Source organism: Lineus longissimus, chromosome 17, assembly GCF_910592395.1.
Source record: "Lineus longissimus chromosome 17, tnLinLong1.2, whole genome shotgun sequence".
In the NCBI taxonomy this organism is placed as follows: domain Eukaryota; kingdom Metazoa; phylum Nemertea; class Pilidiophora; order Heteronemertea; family Lineidae; genus Lineus; species Lineus longissimus.
In genome coordinates, this window is record NC_088324.1 from 12225384 (window position 1) to 12247920 (window position 22537).

General features: G+C 39.6%; 1 protein-coding gene across 7 annotated transcripts in view; it reads right to left on the reverse strand.

Annotated features, from left to right (window-relative positions):
* LOC135501068 (carboxyl-terminal PDZ ligand of neuronal nitric oxide synthase protein-like) overlaps positions 1-22266 on the reverse strand; it is a 65698-nt gene extending 43432 nt beyond the window's left edge. For 3 of the 7 annotated variants that reach the window (XM_064792810.1, XM_064792807.1, XM_064792806.1), the window contains exons 1-2: positions 21251-22265; positions 4364-4435 (exon numbers count right to left, since the gene is read on the reverse strand). In XM_064792810.1, the coding sequence (XP_064648880.1) occupies positions 4364-4435; positions 21251-21358 (180 nt within the window). In that variant the 5' untranslated portion in view covers positions 21359-22265. Of the gene's footprint in view, positions 1-4363; positions 4436-21250 lie in introns of all 7 variants that reach the window. The other 4 variants (XM_064792808.1, XM_064792809.1, XM_064792815.1 and 1 more) reach the window with 3 other exon arrangements.
* Positions 22267-22537: the final 271 nt, after the last annotated feature.

The following is a 22537-nucleotide window of genomic DNA, read 5'->3' on the forward strand; positions in this document are numbered from 1 at the left end:
ATCAGTGCCCCAAATGTAGTTATTTTTCTGATTTCCTGTCATCTCAGAATAATGATGTAGATAACAGCATCTCGTTAGCAATCACATCTTGGTCGACATCAAAGACTAGCATCAGGTAGGCGGAAAATTGTCATGGCGGTGGTCTAACCATTATGAAAACGTGGCCATGGAATAAAGGAGAAAAAAATAACAAGGCCAAATCGTACCTTTTGGCATTTGTACTATGATGGATACATTTGGTAGTTTTTTTCACGATAAAATCTCGTAACACAATCACCATACCTGTGAGGCCACTAAGCTCCAATGTATTCTAACTGTAGTGGCATGTAAAAATGCTCATCCCGCCTTGGAGGAGGAATACTCCCTGGAGAATGACTCCTCCAGAGTGAATGCAGAAGAAGAAGTGGAAGGCTGTGCAGTGTTGGACTCCTCGTCCTACTAAAGAAGGAAAGTTAGTTGAAGTAAGCAAACCGCAACAACATATGTTTATCAGTCTTGAAGCTTTCAAAGAGAAAATACATTTACCAGGATTACATAGATATACCTTGCGTTTACTTCAACTAACAGGTTCTTTCTTCAATGAGTTTACCTTGTTCTGCGTGTAAAGTTCATCGATTGGTTTTACAAGCATCAACATCTTGTCGTGGTAATATGATGGGGTCAGGTTTTATAAGCAGTTTGTCTTGTCAGATGATAAACAGTTTTTAACCTACTAAAATGAGATCTCCCTAACTATAGATCTCACTTACTATAGTAGGAGAAATGGAGAAATGAAGACGTCTGAGATCCAGTAACTTAACTCCACAGGATACGTACACGATTTCAGTTTTGTGTCGCCCAAATTCACAATGCTTTTCATATTTCAAAAGATTTCATGCACCCAGCAGACTTCCTAAGAAATTTCTGTGCATCGGATTTAATTTCACATCCCTCGATACTATAATGACAATAGAATGTACAACGGTTCTAGTCATTCAGCAACATCTTTTAAAAAGAAAGTAAACCTTCTTCAAGCCTCCCTACGTTTTGGAACAAACTGAGTTTCGAATTCACATCCTTCACCATTTACAATGAAGCAGGAGAGAAGAATAAAGTCATATTTTTAAGCAAAACTTTTGTGTAGGTGTTTAAGCAGAAAGTGCAAAACTTTATTTTTCACATTTTATGGAGTTTCGTTAATGATAAATGTTGCAACTTGTAGACGTCATCTTCTTTCATGATCTTTCCAATACTATAGCATTTTTACAAGCAAGTTTGAAGAGCCAGCCATGGACTAAAACTGATCACATACTTTTTTCTTTGTGACTCTATCCAGTAACTGTCTTTTTAAACCATGTGCATTAATGTCACACTGAATCATTCAAACGATGATGTGACAAGGATGGCAAAGAAAGTGTTGAATGTCAATCCTTATGGATAGAATACTATAACAGGTCTAAAAGAGGAGTTCCATGGTGGTTTCAAACATCTTTGTTAAGCCATGAGAAATCACTGACTACTGCAAGTTTTTCCACAGGCTATTTTCACCAAGTGCAAAAAGAAGATGTTTAAAGCCTCATTACAAGCAAGTAACTTCATACCCAAGTTAGAAAGAACACTTTATTTCTTTTCAAAAGTAAACCGTACTGCATAGCCAGACTGACTTTGACTTATTAGCCCCCAGGAAGACTTGAATCAAGAATGTGAAACTCAGATGGATCCCCGCAATGTGTAAGGAGAACAGGTGTAATCGTTCAAGCTTTCCTGGCAGGTTGAACCACAACTGTTGAATGAAGTTACCACTCATCACTCTAATACCTAGCTATTTAGGAAGAACCATAGAAGTTACCAGTCCACCACTCTGGTCTTAAGCTATGAGTCATTTCAAGAACTGCAATTGCTGAAGCTACTGTTCAACAGGCTAATGTCTACCAGAAGATTTTTGAAGAAACACTTGACTATTAAGTAACCTTTCAACATGTTAATGCCTATCAGAATATTTCAGAAGAAGCATTGACGTTATCTTTCATCACTCATACGTAGTAAAACTCTGGGCAACAAAATACTGCGATATACATGGTTCAGACCGACCCAGCATCAGCTGGAATTGTGCTCTAAACATCTTGCAGCAACAACTTCCATCATAACTGCAAATTCAGCAGTAGGTGCAACAGTTGAAAATGCCAACTCAGTCTTGTTTCCCTTGGCTATGAACTTTTCCAGTTGCTGAACTTGCCATTTTGAGAATAATATTATCAAAATTACTTGAAGGGGCAAGATACTTCTAAAACCATTTCACTTCTGAGTGGTTTTCTTCATGCTTTAGACAGTCTTGTTATCTGCCAATTTCAAAAATCTACAAAAAATACATTCTTTGAGAACCACTGGGGCGATGAACTCAAATACGTTGATGTGTTATCTGATAATCTTTTGCTGGTTTGCTAACTCTCACCTGAAGCATTCTAAAAGAGATTGACGGTGAAGTTGAAACTGCAGTCGGCACAATCAGCTAAAGTACGAACCAAAAAAAGTATAGGGGGATCAGTAACACTTGAACAAAACTTCTTTCAGAAGCAGGAGATCATTACCAAAGCACTAGAAACAGGTGTTTTCTCGATGGAACTCATCAGGGGGTTAAAAAATAACCTGCTGTGGTCTGTATCTCATTTCGAATCCACTTAGACGAGGTGAAGCTACTTTCCACAGATCAGTTCCAGAACATTGTATTTTTTAGGTTGAAGTTTGTTCAACGGCTGTTTGCTTCGTTGCACTTGATTCCACTTGATATAGTTTCCACAAAAGTTTTCTGTTCTGCAGGATCTTTCAACCACTTTAACATGAAATTCCCTTAATTGAACATCAGGTTCTTAAGTTTTCAGAGCGGGTTCTAATTTAATCCCAAGCTTAGCGCTTAAACTTGATATTTTAGCCTTTTGCATATACTGGGAAACTAGTAGAACCTCCAAGAGGAAATGCTTCAAATTAGAATCAGTAAAGAATTAACAACTTTCTAACTATTTTACAACAACAATTACCACGCTCCAACTTCAGAAGATTCTGCAAATATAATTTCTTTCACTCATAATCACATCTGCATTAATGACCTATGTAATCAACCAACTTCAATGATGAAGACACATCAACATCTATGCATTATCTTTCTCATTTTCCACTTTGATGAAAATAATGAAATTTTGGAGAATCATTTTGGAAGAAGATAACTAGCAAGAAACCTAATAACCCATTAATTGTCTCATGAATTCATAATTCCAATATCCAGTGAATTATAAAGAACAGAGCAGGTATCAAGTGTGCTCGCAAATACTTCACTATCATCAGCTTCACAAGTAAATGTCTTCTCTGGCCGCTGTGCAGAAACTCCTGGGCGGATTCCTTCAAAGTTTGGTTTTTCTTCATTCCAATTTTCGAACCCATACTAGAACGGCTTTTGGTTGCGAGGTTGGCATCTTTATTTGGCAGATAGTATTTCAGTTGTACCCAGGGACTGACATGTTCTCCACTACAGCATCCATCTGCAGACAACTCGATTTCCAGTTGACGCATTATAGGAGAAAATGTCAGTTTCGGTCCTTCTGAGTTACGAGTTAACGTGTACCTTTCACTGTGGACCCACTGTTTTTACGCACAGACTTACAACTGTGTCACAAACAGCAACCTATCAAAGGCTCATCAACCTGGGCAGTGAAAGTACTGTACACAAAAAACAACTTTGAACATAACAAGGAAGAGAACCAGAAATGAAATGTTACTGAACAATGTTAGGGTAAAATTGGGATGGGAACTCAATAGGCTGAAGGATAAGAAGATGGTGAAATAGCATGGTGATTTTATTGCACGCTTCTCAAAACCTCAAAACTGAGTCTCAGTATTCTGAGCCTCAGTATTAAAGAGGATATTAAGAGTCAGACTCCAACCCTTCTAAGTCATCACAGAAGCAACTGCATCAATCTTATGAACTACGACATTAGTACCGCTGCCCTTCCACCGAAAGACTTTTTGATCATTGCAAGATTTCTACTCGACTAGACATAGTATTGACAAGGTCTCTCATTACACGACCAAAGCCATCTATATAAAGGAAGAGGAGGGAAGTGTAGACCTCAGTACGTAGACTTCCTTGGCTCATTGAAGGCAAAGGTCATGTATGATATTTCTTTTAGAACTGAACTCTGACACACAAGATGGATGTAAGTTTTTATGTGGAATTATTCCTAAAATTGGGAAAGATCTTGGAACGTTTTCCCGCTTTTCCCAGGGAAATTGAAATGGCTTCTGCCGATAGGCACGATAGGCAAAGATAATGTCAATGATAACATACACAGCCTCACAGGCAGGATTATTGCAGCGAGGTCACTCAACTCACCCTAATTCTCCTCATGGCGGCAACAATCTCAACGCGGCTGCTCGGACGAGGTACATCCAGCGTTCCGATGTACTGCAAAGAGAAATTGACAGAGACATTGAAGATGGGCATCAAAGATGTTGTATGATCCTTCTGAGTTACAAATGAGAGAAGCAACTTTCCTAAATCAAAAACTCAAAAGGATAGAAAAATTATGAATCTGTTTGATCATGGATTCAGCATCAACCTTGGTTGTACTACTGACCTTGCCTTCGGCATCAACCTTGCTTGTACTACTGACCTTGCCTTCAGCATCAACCTTGCTTGTTCCACTGACCTTGAACTCAGCATCAACCTTGGTTGTACCATTCAACAAATCATAGCCTGATTTAATATCAAATGCTTTTCTCACCAGAAGAAGATATCTGAGGCAAAAACAACTTTTCATTCACTCACCAGAGTAAAAGAACCATCCAAGAATATTCAATATTGTGAAAACTACTTTATCTTGTCAAATCAATAGAGAGATAATCCTTTAGCAGCTGACCAATGAAATCATGACTTCCCCAGCTATGGTATTTTTTATCTTGAAATGCGATTTGTGAAACTCGATAACGGATGGGACTCCCCGGCGGCGCTTTTAGCGACTCAGATAAACCGTTGTCTTCGTCATGCGCTGCCATCTTAAAAATGCTTTCATCTTTAGCATGTTTTGTGCAGATTTCCATGGTGTGTTGTACTGGATGCCATTAACTACAGTCGCACCACATGAATTGAGCCTTTGCCGAGATTGAGCCTTTGTTGTACTATTTGTGCTGCAGTTACAGCAATAAAGAATTCACTAAAACCCATACAATAAAACTCGAAGATTTTCTTTGAAAAAGCTAAAAAGCACAATGAAAATCAATTCGACTTAATTGTGACAGTGACATGCTTTATCAGTTTAGGGTTTTCAAATCCAATATCTTAAAACTGAATGAGCGTACATCAAGCTCTGGGCTGTGTACTGCACTGATAACATTCAAGAACGAATCAGAGATTTTCTCGGTGCATTGATTTTTTCGCCAGAAAGTTACAGAGCAAATAATCTATTTATCTCATTGGGCATCACGAGATGCAAGGCAATCATTGGGTCATCTTGGGCAGAAGTTGATGTGGATGATGTGTAAGATCTCTGTGATGGCTCTTGATGGTTGCAGGGGACAAATATAAGAGAGGCCTAACCTAATTATAGCTGATGAGAGGGTGGCCATTTTGCCCCGCAATAGAACTTCACCACCTGAAGAGGCCAATTGGGAAAGGATCATAGTCTGTAGAACACTTGATTTATTCTACCAAATCAATCATAATTCCTTTATAGTCCTCCCATACACAAGCAAGGACAGTTGACAGTTGACAAAATAATCCCTTGACTACAATATAGTATCGAAAACCTACATTTGTACAATTGGCTTTCTCCCAATAACGAGTCTGTGACTAGGCACAATATCGGTTTTCACACCCAACTTAACAGTCGCCATTGGTTTAGCGCTGAGCGTGGACCAAATGTTTATTGTACAGTCGCTGCATTGTCTCTTTTGCCAATAAAACACTATATCATTAAACAAATAACAAATAGTTGAGTCTTGCTTCTGATATGAAGATGAGATTTTGATTTGTTTTTGGGAGTTTACTACTAACATGACTATACTACGTGTAAGTTTGGTTGGGGAACTTTGCTTGTATATTGCGCTTGAGATTTCGTAATACATGTACTTATAATTCTCTTCAAAGTTAAAACAAAATGCCATGACACGAACTCGTCATGAGCAATCTGCCTTCCTAGCTACTCCTGTAATCCACAAAGCTACGATTAAGTTAGCCCTGCATCAGCATATGTGATGGTCTTCTCTACAATCCTTCAGTTATTGGCCATGTCATCTGAGTTGGCCTCAGCGACCATCAAATAGCCATGACTGAGATATACTCATCACATCCACTCCAGTGCCGCAAATGCTGATAATATCTCCGCATGTCCAAACCTCCCTCTCCCATCCACTGTGACCTCATCTACCAGTATTCTGATAAGACTGGTCACCGGATCTTGTAGCAAGATGTTGTGACAATGAAACAAGTTGGACTCTTCCGCTACATGTACTCTCACTGGGACAAATGCCATTACACTATCTTAGCACACGCAATCTTCTCTTTCTCATCCATGGTGACCTCTCCTGTCTTGGCCGGTCACTCCTACCCAAGACAGGAGATCTGCCCGCCTTGTAAATTGGTCATCAGATCCCAAGTCTCCATGGCATGGCAGCCATTCAAAAATGTGAGACACTCTAATACTGGGGCTTAGAAGATGGATTAAAGATGTCCACAGATGTCTTGGATGAGAGACGGAGATGTCATGCAATGATGCATGCCAAACTTTCTGGAGTTTCAAAGAGCAGAGTACAAAGCCATCATTTGAACTTGAACAGGAAGGGAACCAGGTGGCGACTCAGCCGGGAGTTGAATTCACTATCTCTCTATCATGAATTCAACGCTCTAGCTTCTACTGTGCAACCACTGTCCTATAAATACCTGTTAAGGGTACTTCAATACAAAATTTATAACGCTTTGAAATTATCCTTTTATATGTTATAAGACAATATGTCCTGCAAATTCTGGAATATCAACACGATTCAACTGATCCCCTCTGAGGCTACACGTATCATACCAAATTCCCAACAAGACTGAATGAAATATTGATCAACACAAGTCCCATGCCGATTCCCACGTCAGCGAGACTGTGATAAAGCTATTCAATGCCACACTGGGCATTGAAAATGTATCAGTGAATTCCCAAACCGTCATCACCTATATCTGTCCAGTCTTCACGTTCAGCTGTACAGTCACTAAATAATGAAATGTACACTGTCTGGTGACATGGTAGGGTTATAATCTATATGTCCTTTCATATCATGGACATTTCAGGCTAACTTACAACACAGGGGAGCAACTTCAACAACTTCAATGAGGACAAAACTATTAAGTAGAGTGATGATCACATGTTCCCTGAAGGCAATGAACAGATGAGAGCATTAAGGGTTTTCATGGACAGAATCTCTGATCAAAGCACTTTAACGACCCAGAGACTAGCTGATACTTTTAAAGAACGGCTCCTAGGAGCAAGTGACTCGGTCTTCATCTTGAAGACGCCTTCATGGTAATCAAACATTCTGGTCAATATTCATGGGCAATTCTTCCAACTGTCCGATCCCAGTCTTGTCAGAGTTGTTCTTTGTCTTCTAGTGCAAGTGACCAGTGATGAATGATGCCAGGAGATGTGCTTGACTTATCTAAATGTTTAGTTTTGATGCAGATGAAAGAGGAAATACACAGGAAATATGTGTACGACAGGATGATCTCTCTGCTAACAATTCACAGTGCCATCATATAAAAATCATCCTTGTAAACCAATATACATCTGCCTTTCTAGCTGTCCAGTAATGCCAGTGTGGTCAATGTCAGAGTTGATCTTCGTCTTCAAGTACCAGTGACCACCAATGAATATTGACATATCCGCGATAACTGACGCCAAGGGATGTGTTCGCTTGTCTAAATGCTAATCTTGGTGGCAAACACTGGTGGCAAACGTGGAATGGACTGGTGGTTATTTGCAAAGAAGAGCAAGGATAAATGTGGATTGTGCAAGATTTTGTCCAAGATTTGGCTACTCTGACACATATTGAACCATGTTACTCAAAAGCATTCCAAAAGAAGTGTCCTAAACTTCGCCATTAAAAGCTAGCCTCTGTATTTTTTCTACTAGTTTCAGTAATCAAATATCTTCTTCCTCCTCACCATTTGCTCTGCACTTGGAGGAATTATTCTCCAGAGAACATTCCCCCGCCAAGTCAAATCGAATTGCCACTTCAATGCGGTTATTGGTCTTCTGACTTTGACTCCGCTTTTTCAAATACACTGAGATCAAAGACCTTCCAACAATCACGACTGCATGATCCTGAAACCAGACTCTTGTATTGGCTCGGCAAACAAGAAATAGACTACCGGATGGACTTTAAGAGGTAGCACTCTGAAGGTCGATGACAAAAGCAAAGCAAATTGGCTGAACGCTTATGGATTTTCCCTTGTCAGGAAAGTCCAACATTACAGCCACAGTCTAGTATTGATATGTTGATATAAATGGTCCCTAGGCATGTGCGGCTCCTACAACATGAGTACCTTTGGGCAAGCACGTAACATGATCACCCGACACTGGAGATGACTGCAATGAAAACAGTGCTAATCACTCCTCGTATCTGGAGATGGCTGCAGACTCCTTGTTTCATTATCATAGCTGATAAATTCTACAGAACAGCATGTATGTCTACCCAGTCTAAATGCTAATTGCTTCAACAAGCATCAGACACAAATCATGTCACAGTATCAGAGACTTGCGTTAGTGAAATAACCAACCAAGACTATCAAAGGATTGCCAACTTGATCATTGGCCATGGAAGCTTGTAAGCTCACCATCTAAGGAAAGACTGTGGTGTTGTGAAGAGTAGTGGAGTGGTTTGTCCAAAATAAAACCATAGTTAAATCCATAAACAGCTTCATGGCTTGCTATCTCAGGCAATTTGTCCTTCAATGCAGTACATGGGATATAGACATCACCAGCTGCAACAAAGCTCCTTCCACAAACTCAAGAAATGTGGGCATAAATTACTGACAAGTTCCAATCTCATAAAAAGATACAAAATGAAATATTTCTGAAAGAAACCCAGTTGCCTATGAAAAACATGTTTCATCTGAATTACTTATCATCAAATTAAAACTAAATTGATGTAGTGGTAAACGATGAGATAGAGCAATTGTTGCGATTAATCAAGAATAGGACTCCAGCAGTTCCCGCCCGTTCACTCAATCCTCTCACTTTGATGAATGATTAAGCAATCTCAACACCGGAGGTCATAACGACGCAGAGACACACGCTGGCAGAATCGACACCAAGATTGAACTCGCTGCAGCATAAAAAGTATCGTCAGCAAATAACGCCCTGAAGCTGGAGACGAATCAATCAATGAACGTAAAAAAATTTTCGTATTAGGTGGGACTTTATAGCGGAAATATAATCTGCACTCAAGGTTTTTTTCAACAGACAAGATAAAACTGCTTAGCGCCTTGTTGAAAACAAAATGAAGGATGTTTCGTAAGGCAAGAGGTCATGTCAAGTCTTCTGTTCTCAATGATTTGTTTTTTAGCACACAATTTTTGTGTCATTGTAGATCTTTAGGCGACACATTTTTGGTGAGGAGACAAAACTGATAATCTGATGGTTGAGGATGTACATACATCATTGCCATCGACAAATGTTGAGTAAAAAGAGGTAAAACCACCATTTTTTCAAGAGCCGAGAAAACGATTTATGAGTAGGACCATAAACTTAAGGGCGGAAATAGCACCTGGTGGAGTAAGAGGATGAGCGCCCTCTATTTAACAGCTGTTATTAAGATCACTGAGCATACTGGACGTGGTGATGATACCCGACAAAATGACGGAATTGATTACCGTGGTGTTGTCTGCCGGAAATCTGCTTCCTGTCGCGCAGTACAACTGTCAGATGAGAAATAATTGATTGGTTTAAATGTGTTCTTTGCACCTTTTGCGACTCCCACTGGTTTGAACAACCTGATGCTTGATGGATATTAATCATACCAGGGACTTCAGGGACTGGTCGTTAACTGGTTGGCAAGGATTCAGTTTTATCACCTGGATTCAACAACATGTATCTTGATAGTTGCAGACCCCACTGCGTTCCCTAGTTTTGAGTTCTCTGTGGCTTAAACTCCTTCTGAGGGGATGGATCCTTTTCAAGATGGCGAGTTGTGAAGAAAGGCAGATTTGGGACGAGTAGTGGATTGTGCCATGATTCAGTCACAATTGCATATCAGGATTGGGACAGGACCCTTTTTATAACGGGACATATGGAGAGGTACCCCAATCCCCCCCTTTGTGTTGGCAACAGATCACTCAAAGCTTTCATAAGTTCTTTAAAGATCCTCATTACAAACTTCACCAGCTAGCAACGAAATAGCCAACTGCTCCTCAAATTGATTCAATGTTTTCCTAAACTGAATGGCCTTTCTGATTATTTCAAATGTAATTTAACCTATAATTTATTGACTTCTCAATCCATTGAGGAGTTTCTCCAAATTGTCAATTGCCTCGTTAGCTGTTCTCAATTCTGTTCTGCAAATTAAATTGATCTTTTGCTTGTAAATTCTGGTCTATTTTCTACGCAGTTACGATTCTGCCAATGAGTGCGATGATTATAATGTCACTTTCTGTATCTTTATCACGTGCTTGTTGACACACTTCAACCAATTTGATGAATCTGTCAAGGGAAATTATAATTACAGTGGAACCTCCCTCAGCAGAGACCTCTCTACAAAGGACACCCTGCTTGGTGACAATGGAATTAGTATGTGCAATTGCACAAAACGGCCTTTGATGTCTGAAAGAGAACACACAACACAATCGGTGGCCATTTTTTGTGAATCACAAATGGCCAAAATAGCATCAGCGAATGTGATAATCTTCTTTCATCCCTGCGACTGAAAGGATGCATCCAATTTTTATTTGTGGATAGATAAGGTGTTTTCTTCTCCTTAGCATGTAGATGGCATTTACAGTTATTTTTTGATAATTTTTAGCAGACAAATCCCAGGTTGACTCCGCAGGTAATCCGGTCATGCCTATTGCTGGTGGCATTTAATATTTTTTTCTTCTCATTTCATCTTTTGTTGCAGGACTTTTGGGCATGTTGGATGGCATGTTGAACTTTGTTTGAGTTTGAAGCTCATCCCTGGGGTCTACTTTTAACAAATTTTTCCCCATACCGGCATTAATGCACTCCATCTCTTAAATTGGTTTGCATTTCACGTAGCAACACCACTGAGGCCAACTTTACCTAGAAACAAAATACTCTGATCATTGTGAAGCTACTTCACCAAGATTAGCTCTTGGCAAGGCTAATTACAGTTGATAGCTATGTAGTTAGTCCTGGTAATGGCTTGTTAGAACCAACAAAATAAACATAAAACAACCTGTATTAGAATCGCTTCTGGAACGCTGCCGACTATCTGGGCAAGAAAAAACTTCATGAAAGCATATAGGATACATACATGTATTGTAATAACAGCAAGTTTACAACTATCATTGTACAGAATGTCATCAGATTACTGCTGAGAAGGCCTACCTTGATAGGCAGCGAGGAAAGCTAGTATCAGCATGAGTAAGGCCTGATGTCAGTGATGAAAGTTGGAACCTCAAGCAGAAATGACTTCACTTGGAACGTTGCCTTGATACTGGAGTCGACTGGCATGCCAACAGGCATACAGAATGCTCATCACATAGTACTGCAACAGGTTCCTGCTTTCTCACACAGGTTACTGCTGATTTGCTTGGGAATGAGCATGTGTCACCTGAAACCTTGCGACATCCTGGCTCATATGATCAAGTAACAAACGTATTGGGCCAATTACAGACTAGAACAGAGTAGATATCAGCCAAACGTTCTTCTTCTTCCTCTTCTTTTTATGCCATAAGTTTCACAGCCAAACCAATAGTGTGGCACTGACATATACTTACCACAATACTTAAAATCTTTCGAAAAAGCAATTTGTCAATCAAAAGACGTGGAACCACCATGTTGCATTTAATGTGATCATGGCATTTTGTGTAATCCAAAATCATTAACGACATTCCCCCATCATTGATTGCCCAGACTAATTAGCTGATTAATTGCAGGACTAACACTGATTAGGCTGATTTGTCACTTTCTTTGAAGCAAGGCATATTAAGCCCTGATTATCCGATGATTGAGGCCCTCAAGTGCTGTATCATTCGTACACAATCGATAGCGATTGACACTTTTAGTGAGATCTAATTGGTTTGATTGACACCTTTAAGAAGAGATAATTGGTGTTTTCTTTGCTCGATTATGACAGGTATCAATTTATTCAGTCTAGGCGCATCGATATAGTCATCCCACGTATGATTACGAGAGATTGTAAGATGATATCGGGTATTACGATGCGAGATTGAACAGGTACAAAGTATCCGATTGCAGGTTTTACAGGCAATTATAATCACAAGTTGCAACAACAAAAATTGCTTGTTTGCATGGCGCATTGATTTCTTTCAGCCAAACTTACATGGCCATTGGCCAATCGATTTCACACAACACAGCAACTTTTTGAATAGGCATATTATGATGATGATAGTCTGTGCTCCAAATGGATGTCATCTAATTGCAGCTAATCATGTCATTATCGCTAGTATGATCTGTGTCAGGTTAGAGGTTGATGCCTTTGTGGAACTTGGTCAATTCCATGGGATGAAAGGGCAAAAGCTACCACAAATAGCTCCAGAGTGAAGCACAAATAGCTAATAATATAATCAGCTGGAGAGCGAATGGACAAAGTCAAACAGGATCTATCCATCGCAGCAGGCTAAAGGAATCTAAGCTCCAACAGAAAAGGTAGAAGGCTTTATTTGGCCTATAAAAAGCTATGACGGTGTCAAATGTAACTCTACATGCCTTTTGAGTCTCTTCTTGAACCATCACAATGTGTTCACCTTGAAACGCATCTTGCAAAATGCATCATTACTGTCGGCAATCTCCCATGTAACGTAATTAAACAAGAAGCAATATCATGTTAAAGAAGCGGGGGATTATCGTGCAATGAAAAATGGCAATTAAAACATGCTACTTTATTGTGCTCTTGAATGCCATGGTTGTAGATCATTTTAATGAAGATTATAGAGTAATTGGGAATGTTCTGCGTTTTGATGAAAACTGTGCTTGTGCATCACCTCTAGCCTTGGGTGTGTTCATGACTCGTCATAAAGATAGAATGAAAGGACTCTACTAGGTTTTCATTTCAAAATGAAAATGAACAAGACTCTGACTCGTGTTCTGCATCCTCTCCCCAAAGAGCGCCCACTGCACCTTGTCCTAGACCAAAATGTGTGGGGCCTTGCTTGACAATATGAAAGATAGAACTTTAAAGGAACTCCATTTTTACAGCATCATGCAGCAACAATGAAAGTACCACGTACATTTCCAAAGGAGGCCGCTGGCATACGCAGAGATTTTATTGAGCAATTTAGTGTTTTTTCCTGATCGCAAGGTCAGACATAATTAGAGTAGTCGAGTTAATTGCATCTGGATGAGATCCAATTTGCTATTGTCACAGTCGATGTGATTGTGGTTGAAACTAACTGCTCCTTTAGATTTGTACCTTATGCATGATACAATGTACTATCATTACTGAGCAATTTATATTATGGTCGTATATTATTATTGTTAGGACTTTTTTGCGCAAAGAGCAAAAGATTATGGGTTCAAAACAAATAGTATTTTTATGGTGCAAGTCTATTTAAGATGATGGTGATTAAACAAATTAATTGCAGCAGAGCCTGAACTCGCTGATAGCAACAATTAAGTATACAGACAGATTGTGTACAAAATTGCATTCACCACAACTACCACGCAAATTCCTGCCACAAAATAATGCCAGCTTACATGTACTTTACCATTTACCATAGAGGTTTAAAATATTCGAATTAAAAAATATCTGATACCAGCTGGATAAATACAGCATTGGTGGTTTAATCAATTCAACTTGGTATTAAACGAGATGTGTTCCGAGAGCTGCCAATCCCAGCAGAGGATAGAGGAGTGTTTGTAATATATCATTATACTGATAAAACATTATTCTAGGTGAATCATGAAGCACATGATTGAGGAGGTTGTCAAACATTTCTTTATAAGTCCCTTGGGTGGTTGTGTGATGACAAATCATCGTAGCTTCATCTGACGCATAATGTACATGCACATGTACTGCTTATTTGTCAATGCTGTCGAAGTGACAAAGCCACATTTCGTCACTTTGAGATAACATGGTCAGAAAAACATGAACAAATATATTTGTAAGAAAATAGAGACTCATTCTACTTGTAATATCACCCACTGCCAGAGACTCTGCCTAAACTCATCAATATTCAGTCAAGATGGAGAGACGCTAATCAGTATGTGGTACAGCAGATCATTCAATTTGTTACAACTAACACAATTATAAACCAGATTCCCAGACAAGCATCAGGGAATTTCAATGAAACTACGGCTGCACGTTCAAAGCAGTGTGTGTGTTCATACAAACAGAGCAATAGCAAACTCATTCCACTAGAGTGACAAATTTTATTACAACTATATGTATGATTAGAAACCAGATTTGCAGACAAGCAACATGGAATTTCAATGAAACATTCACCTTGAGAAGGTAAATACTGAAGCAGTTCAGTGTATCAATGACAAAACAGAGAAATGTCATGTTCAACACAGCCGACACGATTTTACGATTTTATTACAACTAACACATTCATGAACTTGATTCAAAGCATATCAGCATATCTCTAAAATCCCAAACAGTGCAGTACCCTGTCGATTTCATTATTACACAGTCCTCTAGTATCAGCAAACAATATCAGCAGTGGTATTGTAAAACTAACTGGATTGCTGTTATCGTTTTTCTATGTTATTATTCACGAACATTGCAGATGATTGGATCTCGAGTCATTCTGACTTCATCTCTCAGCGATCGCAAGAATCCTCAGACGTTGTCATGGTGGTGTTGAGGCAGTGGAAGTAGTTTCTTCAGGGCTTGCAGAGCATATCACAGCACAAGAGCTTGGTACTGTGCATAACCCAGCCACACTGCCGACGTGGCAGAGGGAGCATCAAGAAGAAACTGTGATGATGGAGGAAAACCTGAAGGCCAGAGCTTGATTCGTGACATCCACCAACAGTAAACATTTGATGCTGTCGTGGAATGCTAAAGAAGCAGAAAAAGACTGAGGTAGCCAGCTGAAGCACTATCAAAAGCCTTGTGACTGGTTTAATTAGGATAAGCTTCGTGGTTCTGCTGTCCAACGAACAGTTGGAGACGGTATTTCGAGAGTGACATGAAGACCATAAGTCACTCTTGCAGGAACTGGAGAGAATGCCAGGGACAAAAGATGATGGGGGAAAGTTGTTTGCAGCCTATGCCTTTGCTCTCAGAGCAGCGAAGGGCTTCAGTAATAAGTTGATGCTCTTGTATTGAATAATCTGATACAGTTGTGACCTACATTGCAACCCTCGATGACTTGTACAGGTTCAACAACAGCCACACGTATCGAAAATTGCCAAAAAGTTTTTCTGACAAACGCGGCATCAATTATCAACTATCGTCATAAATCAGGAGCCAACAGAACATGACTACTACCGCAGAACTAATTATATTTGACCAGATCAAAGACATTTTCTTGTAAAAAATGTGCAATCATAAAGTGATATTTAAGTAAACATGAGAGGAAATCTACATGTTACATCCATACATCATTCATTGTGTATTGTTCATGTAATGATACATTTAACATGTATCATTACATGATTGCATGATATCCATGACCCATAGATTGTTAGAATTCCAAAGAATTATCTATAATTTAGGCGTATACATTGTTTTATGTCTGGCCAGCAAAAAACTAAATTCTTACATGTTCTCAATTACTGCTACATCTGACATTGCAACATGAAGCGAACATTGAGAAAAAAACTATCTATATGTGCATTTGCTTGCCTGATAACATTGCTGCTGTACATGTACATGTTAAAAAAAATCAAGATGATGATGCTGCATTGTACTAAAATGTGAAAATCATTGTCAGACGTCCAGTCAGTCAAATGTCAGAGGATAACAACGTCCCAAATAATTTCTTCGCATCTCCCTTGATTCTTGATGCCTCACACCACAAACAGGGCTAGAGGGGGCGGCAAATGGTCGCGAGGGTCATCAAAGAATGCGTCTTTCATGATGGAGAAAGATAGAGAAAGAGGTAATCAAAAGACCACTTTTGATGGACGGAGGCGGAACTATTGTCTAGGAAGCATCAGTTTTGATAGAGTATAACGATCACGTAATTTCCTGACATGTCCAACAAACGCTGAAAGATACCGAGGCTTATCGGCATTTTTCATGCCCTGATGAGGCACGTCCCATCACTGATGGCGGATCACGTCTTAGGCAGATTATTGGTCATTACACAAGACGTGTCACAACCTTTCCATTTTGGCTCCAGTTCTCCATTTTGGCTCCAGTTTTCCATTTTGACTCCAGTTTTCTTTGATAAATACAATAATAATGAAGCTGAACTGAAAATTGTGTTACATGTATGGGTGTTATACTAATTGGACAGATGTTCACAACCTGCTTCTTCTTCTGCATCTCCTAAACATGTCGCATTCAAACCAACCTCTCCAATATGACATGCCCTTTACGTAATAAAAGCGATAGGATTACATTCACTTCAGCACCACTTCCACAAGTGAATACCAAGCTAAAACACAACTTTCATATTAAGCAAAACGTGAACTGAAATAAGAAAATAAACCACTTTAATCTCGCGTGGATCAATACCAGAACGATTCTTGATCACTCGAATAAAATCTCAAGTACATGTGCAAGAAACAGAGCAGAAAGAAACAAGATGTTTAAGATGCGTACATCAGGGCTTGAAGCAGAACTCTCGATTAAAGCGAGATTTCAAGTGGAATAACAACTTAATTGATTGTTTAACTTCAAAGATGATCAGCTCGATAGTTTTGATACGTCTAGTCTTCAAACAAAATCCGGCAAGTGTTTTATTTTGATTTTTTTAATTGAGAAACCTAAAAATAAAATAAATCTTTTTAAAATTTATGAGTTCTTCAAGAGCAATCTAGGCCATTTCCCACCGAGCCAATGCAAGTGATGTCCTCAGGATTTCCGAATTCCAATTACAATGTATTTCAATGTTTGCTTTTTGTTAATTAGTATGCATTTTCTCCAATTAGGCCTGAAATTAGCCCATATAGACATACTTTGTGGTGGTCATTAAGCAAATTACGAACAGCCCACAGTGACACGACCTTGAAGTAATAACTTGCATTGGAATTGACAATTGCCATTGGCAAGAATTAATGAAATGTGGAAGCAACATTTTATCTACATATGAAACTGGCACAACTGGTCTACATCAGAATGAAATTCAAAATATGCAGTGGTAATTTCATTACAATGATTTTCACGATGATTATGACCAGGTCAGGAGAGGGCACCGAAACTGGAATGTCTTTGCTTTGTGTTCTTCCAGATGTAGGGTATGTATTTGGCATGTGTGAGCATTTGAACTGAATGAGATCATTTATACTACGTTCACACTGAAGGCGAATTGAAACCGTCTTCCGGAGAGCGCTCTCCGGAAAGCGGTTTGTAAAATCCGGTCGCGTCACACTTGGGTCTTAAAGCGCATTCAAATCGGTTTAAAACGGGTCACACTGAATACGCATTAACGATGCGCCATCTATAATTACATGGTTGAACTCACTCAGTTATGCTGTGGGCATGCGCAGTGCGAACGCACTGCTTAATGCGCATTAAGCGCGCCACACTACGAATTCCAAAGCGGCTTCAATGCGAATTAACCAAAGCGACTTCGTTGATGCGCATTAAAGAACCGTATTTGTTAAAGCGGTTTGAAAACGGTTCAAACCGACCTGAGTGTGAACACCCAATACGTATTAAAGGTTTAAAGCGGATTCAATTCGCTTTATAACCCCAGTGTGAACACAGTATTAGAGAAGTTTTTTAAATGTAGAGTAAAGGGCGTCCTCTCATTTTACTCAATGTCTTCAACACGTAGCCAATATCCTTTATTTTATTATACAAGAACATCGCTGACCTCTGAAGCAAGCAGTTGATGGGTTTCTAGACCCCAACATCAATTTTTAGCTCATGGTAAGCTAAACATTTATCATCAGGCTGATAAGCTATAGTAGTTTGCTATGGGTTGCAGCTAAACATTTATCACTGCTTATCCAAGTTGGCTTCGAATCAGACGCTAAAGATACATGATGATGGAAAAGTGAGTTTTGACTCGTTTGATTGAGAAGATCACACAGCATGTAGTGGTGAACATGTAATATTCCGGTGTGCCCATTTAGCTGCTGTCAGACAGGCAAAGGATAAAAATCATCCCATTCTAGCACGGAATGGGCATATTTGTCTTCCTGAACCATAGACCTATCTGACAGAAAAAAGAATCTCGTTCCCTGGAGGTTGTCCCTCCCCCTAACCTCTTGCATACATGTACTCTACGTAAAGGCACATGCCAGAAGAGGGGCTATTGGTAACAAGGTTGACATCCTCATAGAACAGAACCTACATGTAACTATCATACCAAGAAGTCCTGGTATGATAGTTAGGTTGACAGTAGATTTACCCTGTAAAAGCTTTCATACAAGTATCTCAATTCAGTTGTACCCAGGGACTGACATGTTCTCCCCACCAGCATCCTTACTCTCCTTCGGTGTTATTTACTTGGAATCATTTGACTGATGAGACAACTCGATATCCAGTAGACACATTATAGGAGAAAATGTCAGTTTCGGTCCTTCCAAGTTACGAGTTAAGGTGTACCTTTCACCGTGGACCTACTGCTTTTAGACACAGACTTACAACTGTGTCACAAACAGCAACCTATCAAAGGCTCATCAACCTGGGCAGTGAAAGTACTGTACACAACAGAACAAAACAATTTGAACATAACAAGACCCAAAAACCAGAAAAGATATTTTCAAGTTAGTGAACAATGTTATAAAATGCACATGAACATGTACATGTAGTATGAAACTCGAAACTCAACAACTGAAGAAAAAGAAGATGGTGCAAATACATACTCTGAATATTCTTGGCACACTTCTCAGATGTCATTGATGCTTTTCAAGAAATTCATTTGTACATCACCATCAGCCAGTCCAGGATCAGTAATACATTGTAATGTCACAACCTTCAGTCCTGATGGCTTGTGGTACATCAGGCAAATGTTGTTAAGCTTAGGTCAATGGCTAACAGTGGCAAGGCCAGGCTAAATCAAATGTAATACATGTGGCTGGCGCAAAAATACAGGGATGTTGTTGCAAACCAAACTCAAAAGTAGCTAAGACATTTTTAGACTGTTTAGCCAGATTGGCTAAAACCTAATGCCAACCCTGGTTGGAAAACCGAAGCTGACTGTCTGAATGGTCTGAATTAAATACAAGGACATGTACATCCACCCATGCCTCTGCAGTGAAAAACATAACTTCATGTGTGAATGGATATTTTTCATTCACTTGAACAAGAAGACATCACTGCCAGTGTTTAATTCAAAGATCTGGGCCAGCCATGTCAAATACTACCAGGAGTTCTCAAGTGCTTTGACAACTCAAAAGGTAGAATGGTCCCAATCATCATTGTCAATCAGGTTGCAGTGACAGGTACCAGAATTTTGCATGACTTGGCAAACTGATGCATTTTCTGGTGCCCACTCAGATGGGATGGATGTCTGACTCTTGTGTTTCGGCCAGAAATCTGAAAAAGGCAGGACAGAAAAGGTGCAGAAACTAAAGAACGAACAATGTAGGGTGCAGTGCCCTGCTTTGAACGGAAATGCAAAGAAGGCAGGGCAGTAGTTGAAAGTTGAGAAAATGAGGATTCTGTACCCTGCTGAGCTCTTTAGCTGAAATAATAGACTCTATGATATGATGAAGGAATGACCAAATCTTGAGCAATTGCACTTGGCGTTATACTCATCATTGTCGGAGGATGCTTGAGGTTGCTGCAGTGGTTTCATTGGACATGTTGGAGGGTGTCCATCGACTACCTGAAGAGAGGCTTGACAAGAACAGGCACCACAAGACTGTCTAAAAAATGATTTCAACCGGCGTGACTGAATTACTCTCCATCCATTTCATACACTTGTAATAAACCATTACTGCTGTATCTCTGACAATGCCCATTATCCAGATCACAATTATCGGTGATCGCGGCAGTGGTTTATAATTGATGTCACTTACACAATTATCCCATTGTGTGTCAGCTGCCCGTTGCAAAACGTTCGCATATCAAGTTTGATGAGTCCATTGAAACATTAGAATGGCCAAACTGAGAGCTAAAAAATGTTTTGAAAAAATGATTAAGTACTGCATGTACTGTTAGATACTCAGCATGAACAATTTGTCAACAAAGAAACATATTGCATATTTTAGATGTATCTGTATTATTACATGCAATGCATGGTTTTGCAGTGAGATTTGATCAAATCAGAGGGATCAATTATCCTTCATACAAAAATGTATCCTTTGGTGTTGAACCTAATCTCTCAATGCTTTCAAGCTGTTACATGCAGGTAGGCCCCTACAGTTTTAATCCAAAACCCCTGTTCCGGCCTAGTCCATACTGTTCCCAGACAACATAGGCTTTCCTTTTTCTAGATATTTAAAAAAAAATTACCCTGTATGCAGTTTGCCCGCCTTGTTTCCTTGTACATGTATGTACCTGTACAGACCACCCAGGCAAGACAACTATTAAATGACAGCTGCAGCATTGACTAATTAGTAACTACATACTTACTATACTATGTAACAATGTCTTGATGAGGGCAACCTGAGGGTAAAGCAAGGTGGCAGTATCCTTATTCTTTACCAACATGCATAATGAACACTTAGATCAATTAGCTACCTATTATTTGCAACAGATGTATGTCGCCAACTTGACACTTATGCAAGGCACTTAACTGCACTAACATCCATGTTGAATATGCAAAATGAACTTGTGCAACCGGTTCTTTTGCCTCATCTATGAAAATATTGAATTATATCTGGCCATTACAATGTTCAAATCAACTGGAAGACTTTAGATTCAAAGCTGAAAATGAAATTTCCATGTTACAAAGTTTTGACATAATTTCAACATCTTCCAACAAGAAGTGATATTGAGCAAGATAAATTTATGTTTAAGAAAGCAATCTCACCTTGGATTGAAAAGATATTCCATGTTGAAATGCTTCTTCATTGTGTAAGGGTATCCGACTGTCGTAGCCATCGTCCGACACTAAATCGTATTGCTTCTTCGACGGCATGGTTCACACTGTCATTGGGTTGACTAGTTGAGATAGGCTAGATTGTCCTGGTGTTTTTTTTGCTGATAACGCAAAGATAATCCATTGAATTGAAGCAACAGAACCACTCTGGAGGGAAAGTTGTTTTAGAGCTGTGGCAGTAGAGAGAGGGAGCAGTCTAAACATGAAACAGTATTGGAACTTGACAGTGTTATTTCCGAAAGCTTATCAGAAGTCAGTTTTTATTTTTTTCTGTCATAACATCGACACAGTCACCGAGTTAGCAGCACTGTCTGCTGTCGGGATACGGTTGGACCTTTTTATCATCTGCATTTACAAATGAATTATGAATAGCAATGCCAATAGGCCTATCTCATATCTGGGCTCGAGACTATCTATACTCTCCTCTCTCATCAGTCTCGATTGACATGGCCTGGTCTTTCACCGACGTCAAAATCCTTTTTTTATTCACGAATTGAGACCTAAACCACCTCTTCACACTTACGGTGAAAGTGCAGTGCGAGGTTAGGCAAATGTAACATGTGTAAACAAGTCATGTTCAAATCATGCACGTGTGTAGGCAGTGTATTTTGCACAGAACATCCTGTCCTCGAAAACTATAACGGGGAAACCCCCTCACTAAAATAAACCTACGGCAATATTTGACCAAACAAATAATATCGACGGAAAGAACTTGCTTCAATCTATCGAAATCCGCAGATAATTTGCGAAATTTTCCTCTGATTATGACATGATCAGTGAATAAATAGGGAAGACAATGTGAAAGAGTTCCAATGACCAAGTTTTGCGATAGTTGTATACTTCCGGCGAAGTCACGTGATTTAATTCAATTTACGCTAATTCGCCATCTATGAATCACTCCCTAAACTGAAAATGGTCCACTGAAATTCCCGTCTCGGGTGTAGCCTAGTTCCAATAGGCTCCGCGTGATGGCGCTGAGGCGCCAAGCTGGTTGTGACTTTGTCTCAGAACATTCTGCTGGTGCATGATGTGACATATCACCTCGAGTCGACAGGACGAGGCCGGTCCACTGCGTCCGGAGTGTATACGATGTGACATGATAAGATAGAGATGGGGGTGGGGCTATAGGCATAGGATCAAGAGTGTCCGGTGTGTTGTCTCGGGTAATTAGTCAAGAGCCTGGGTCGGGTTTGATTCAACGATACTTACATTCCTAAT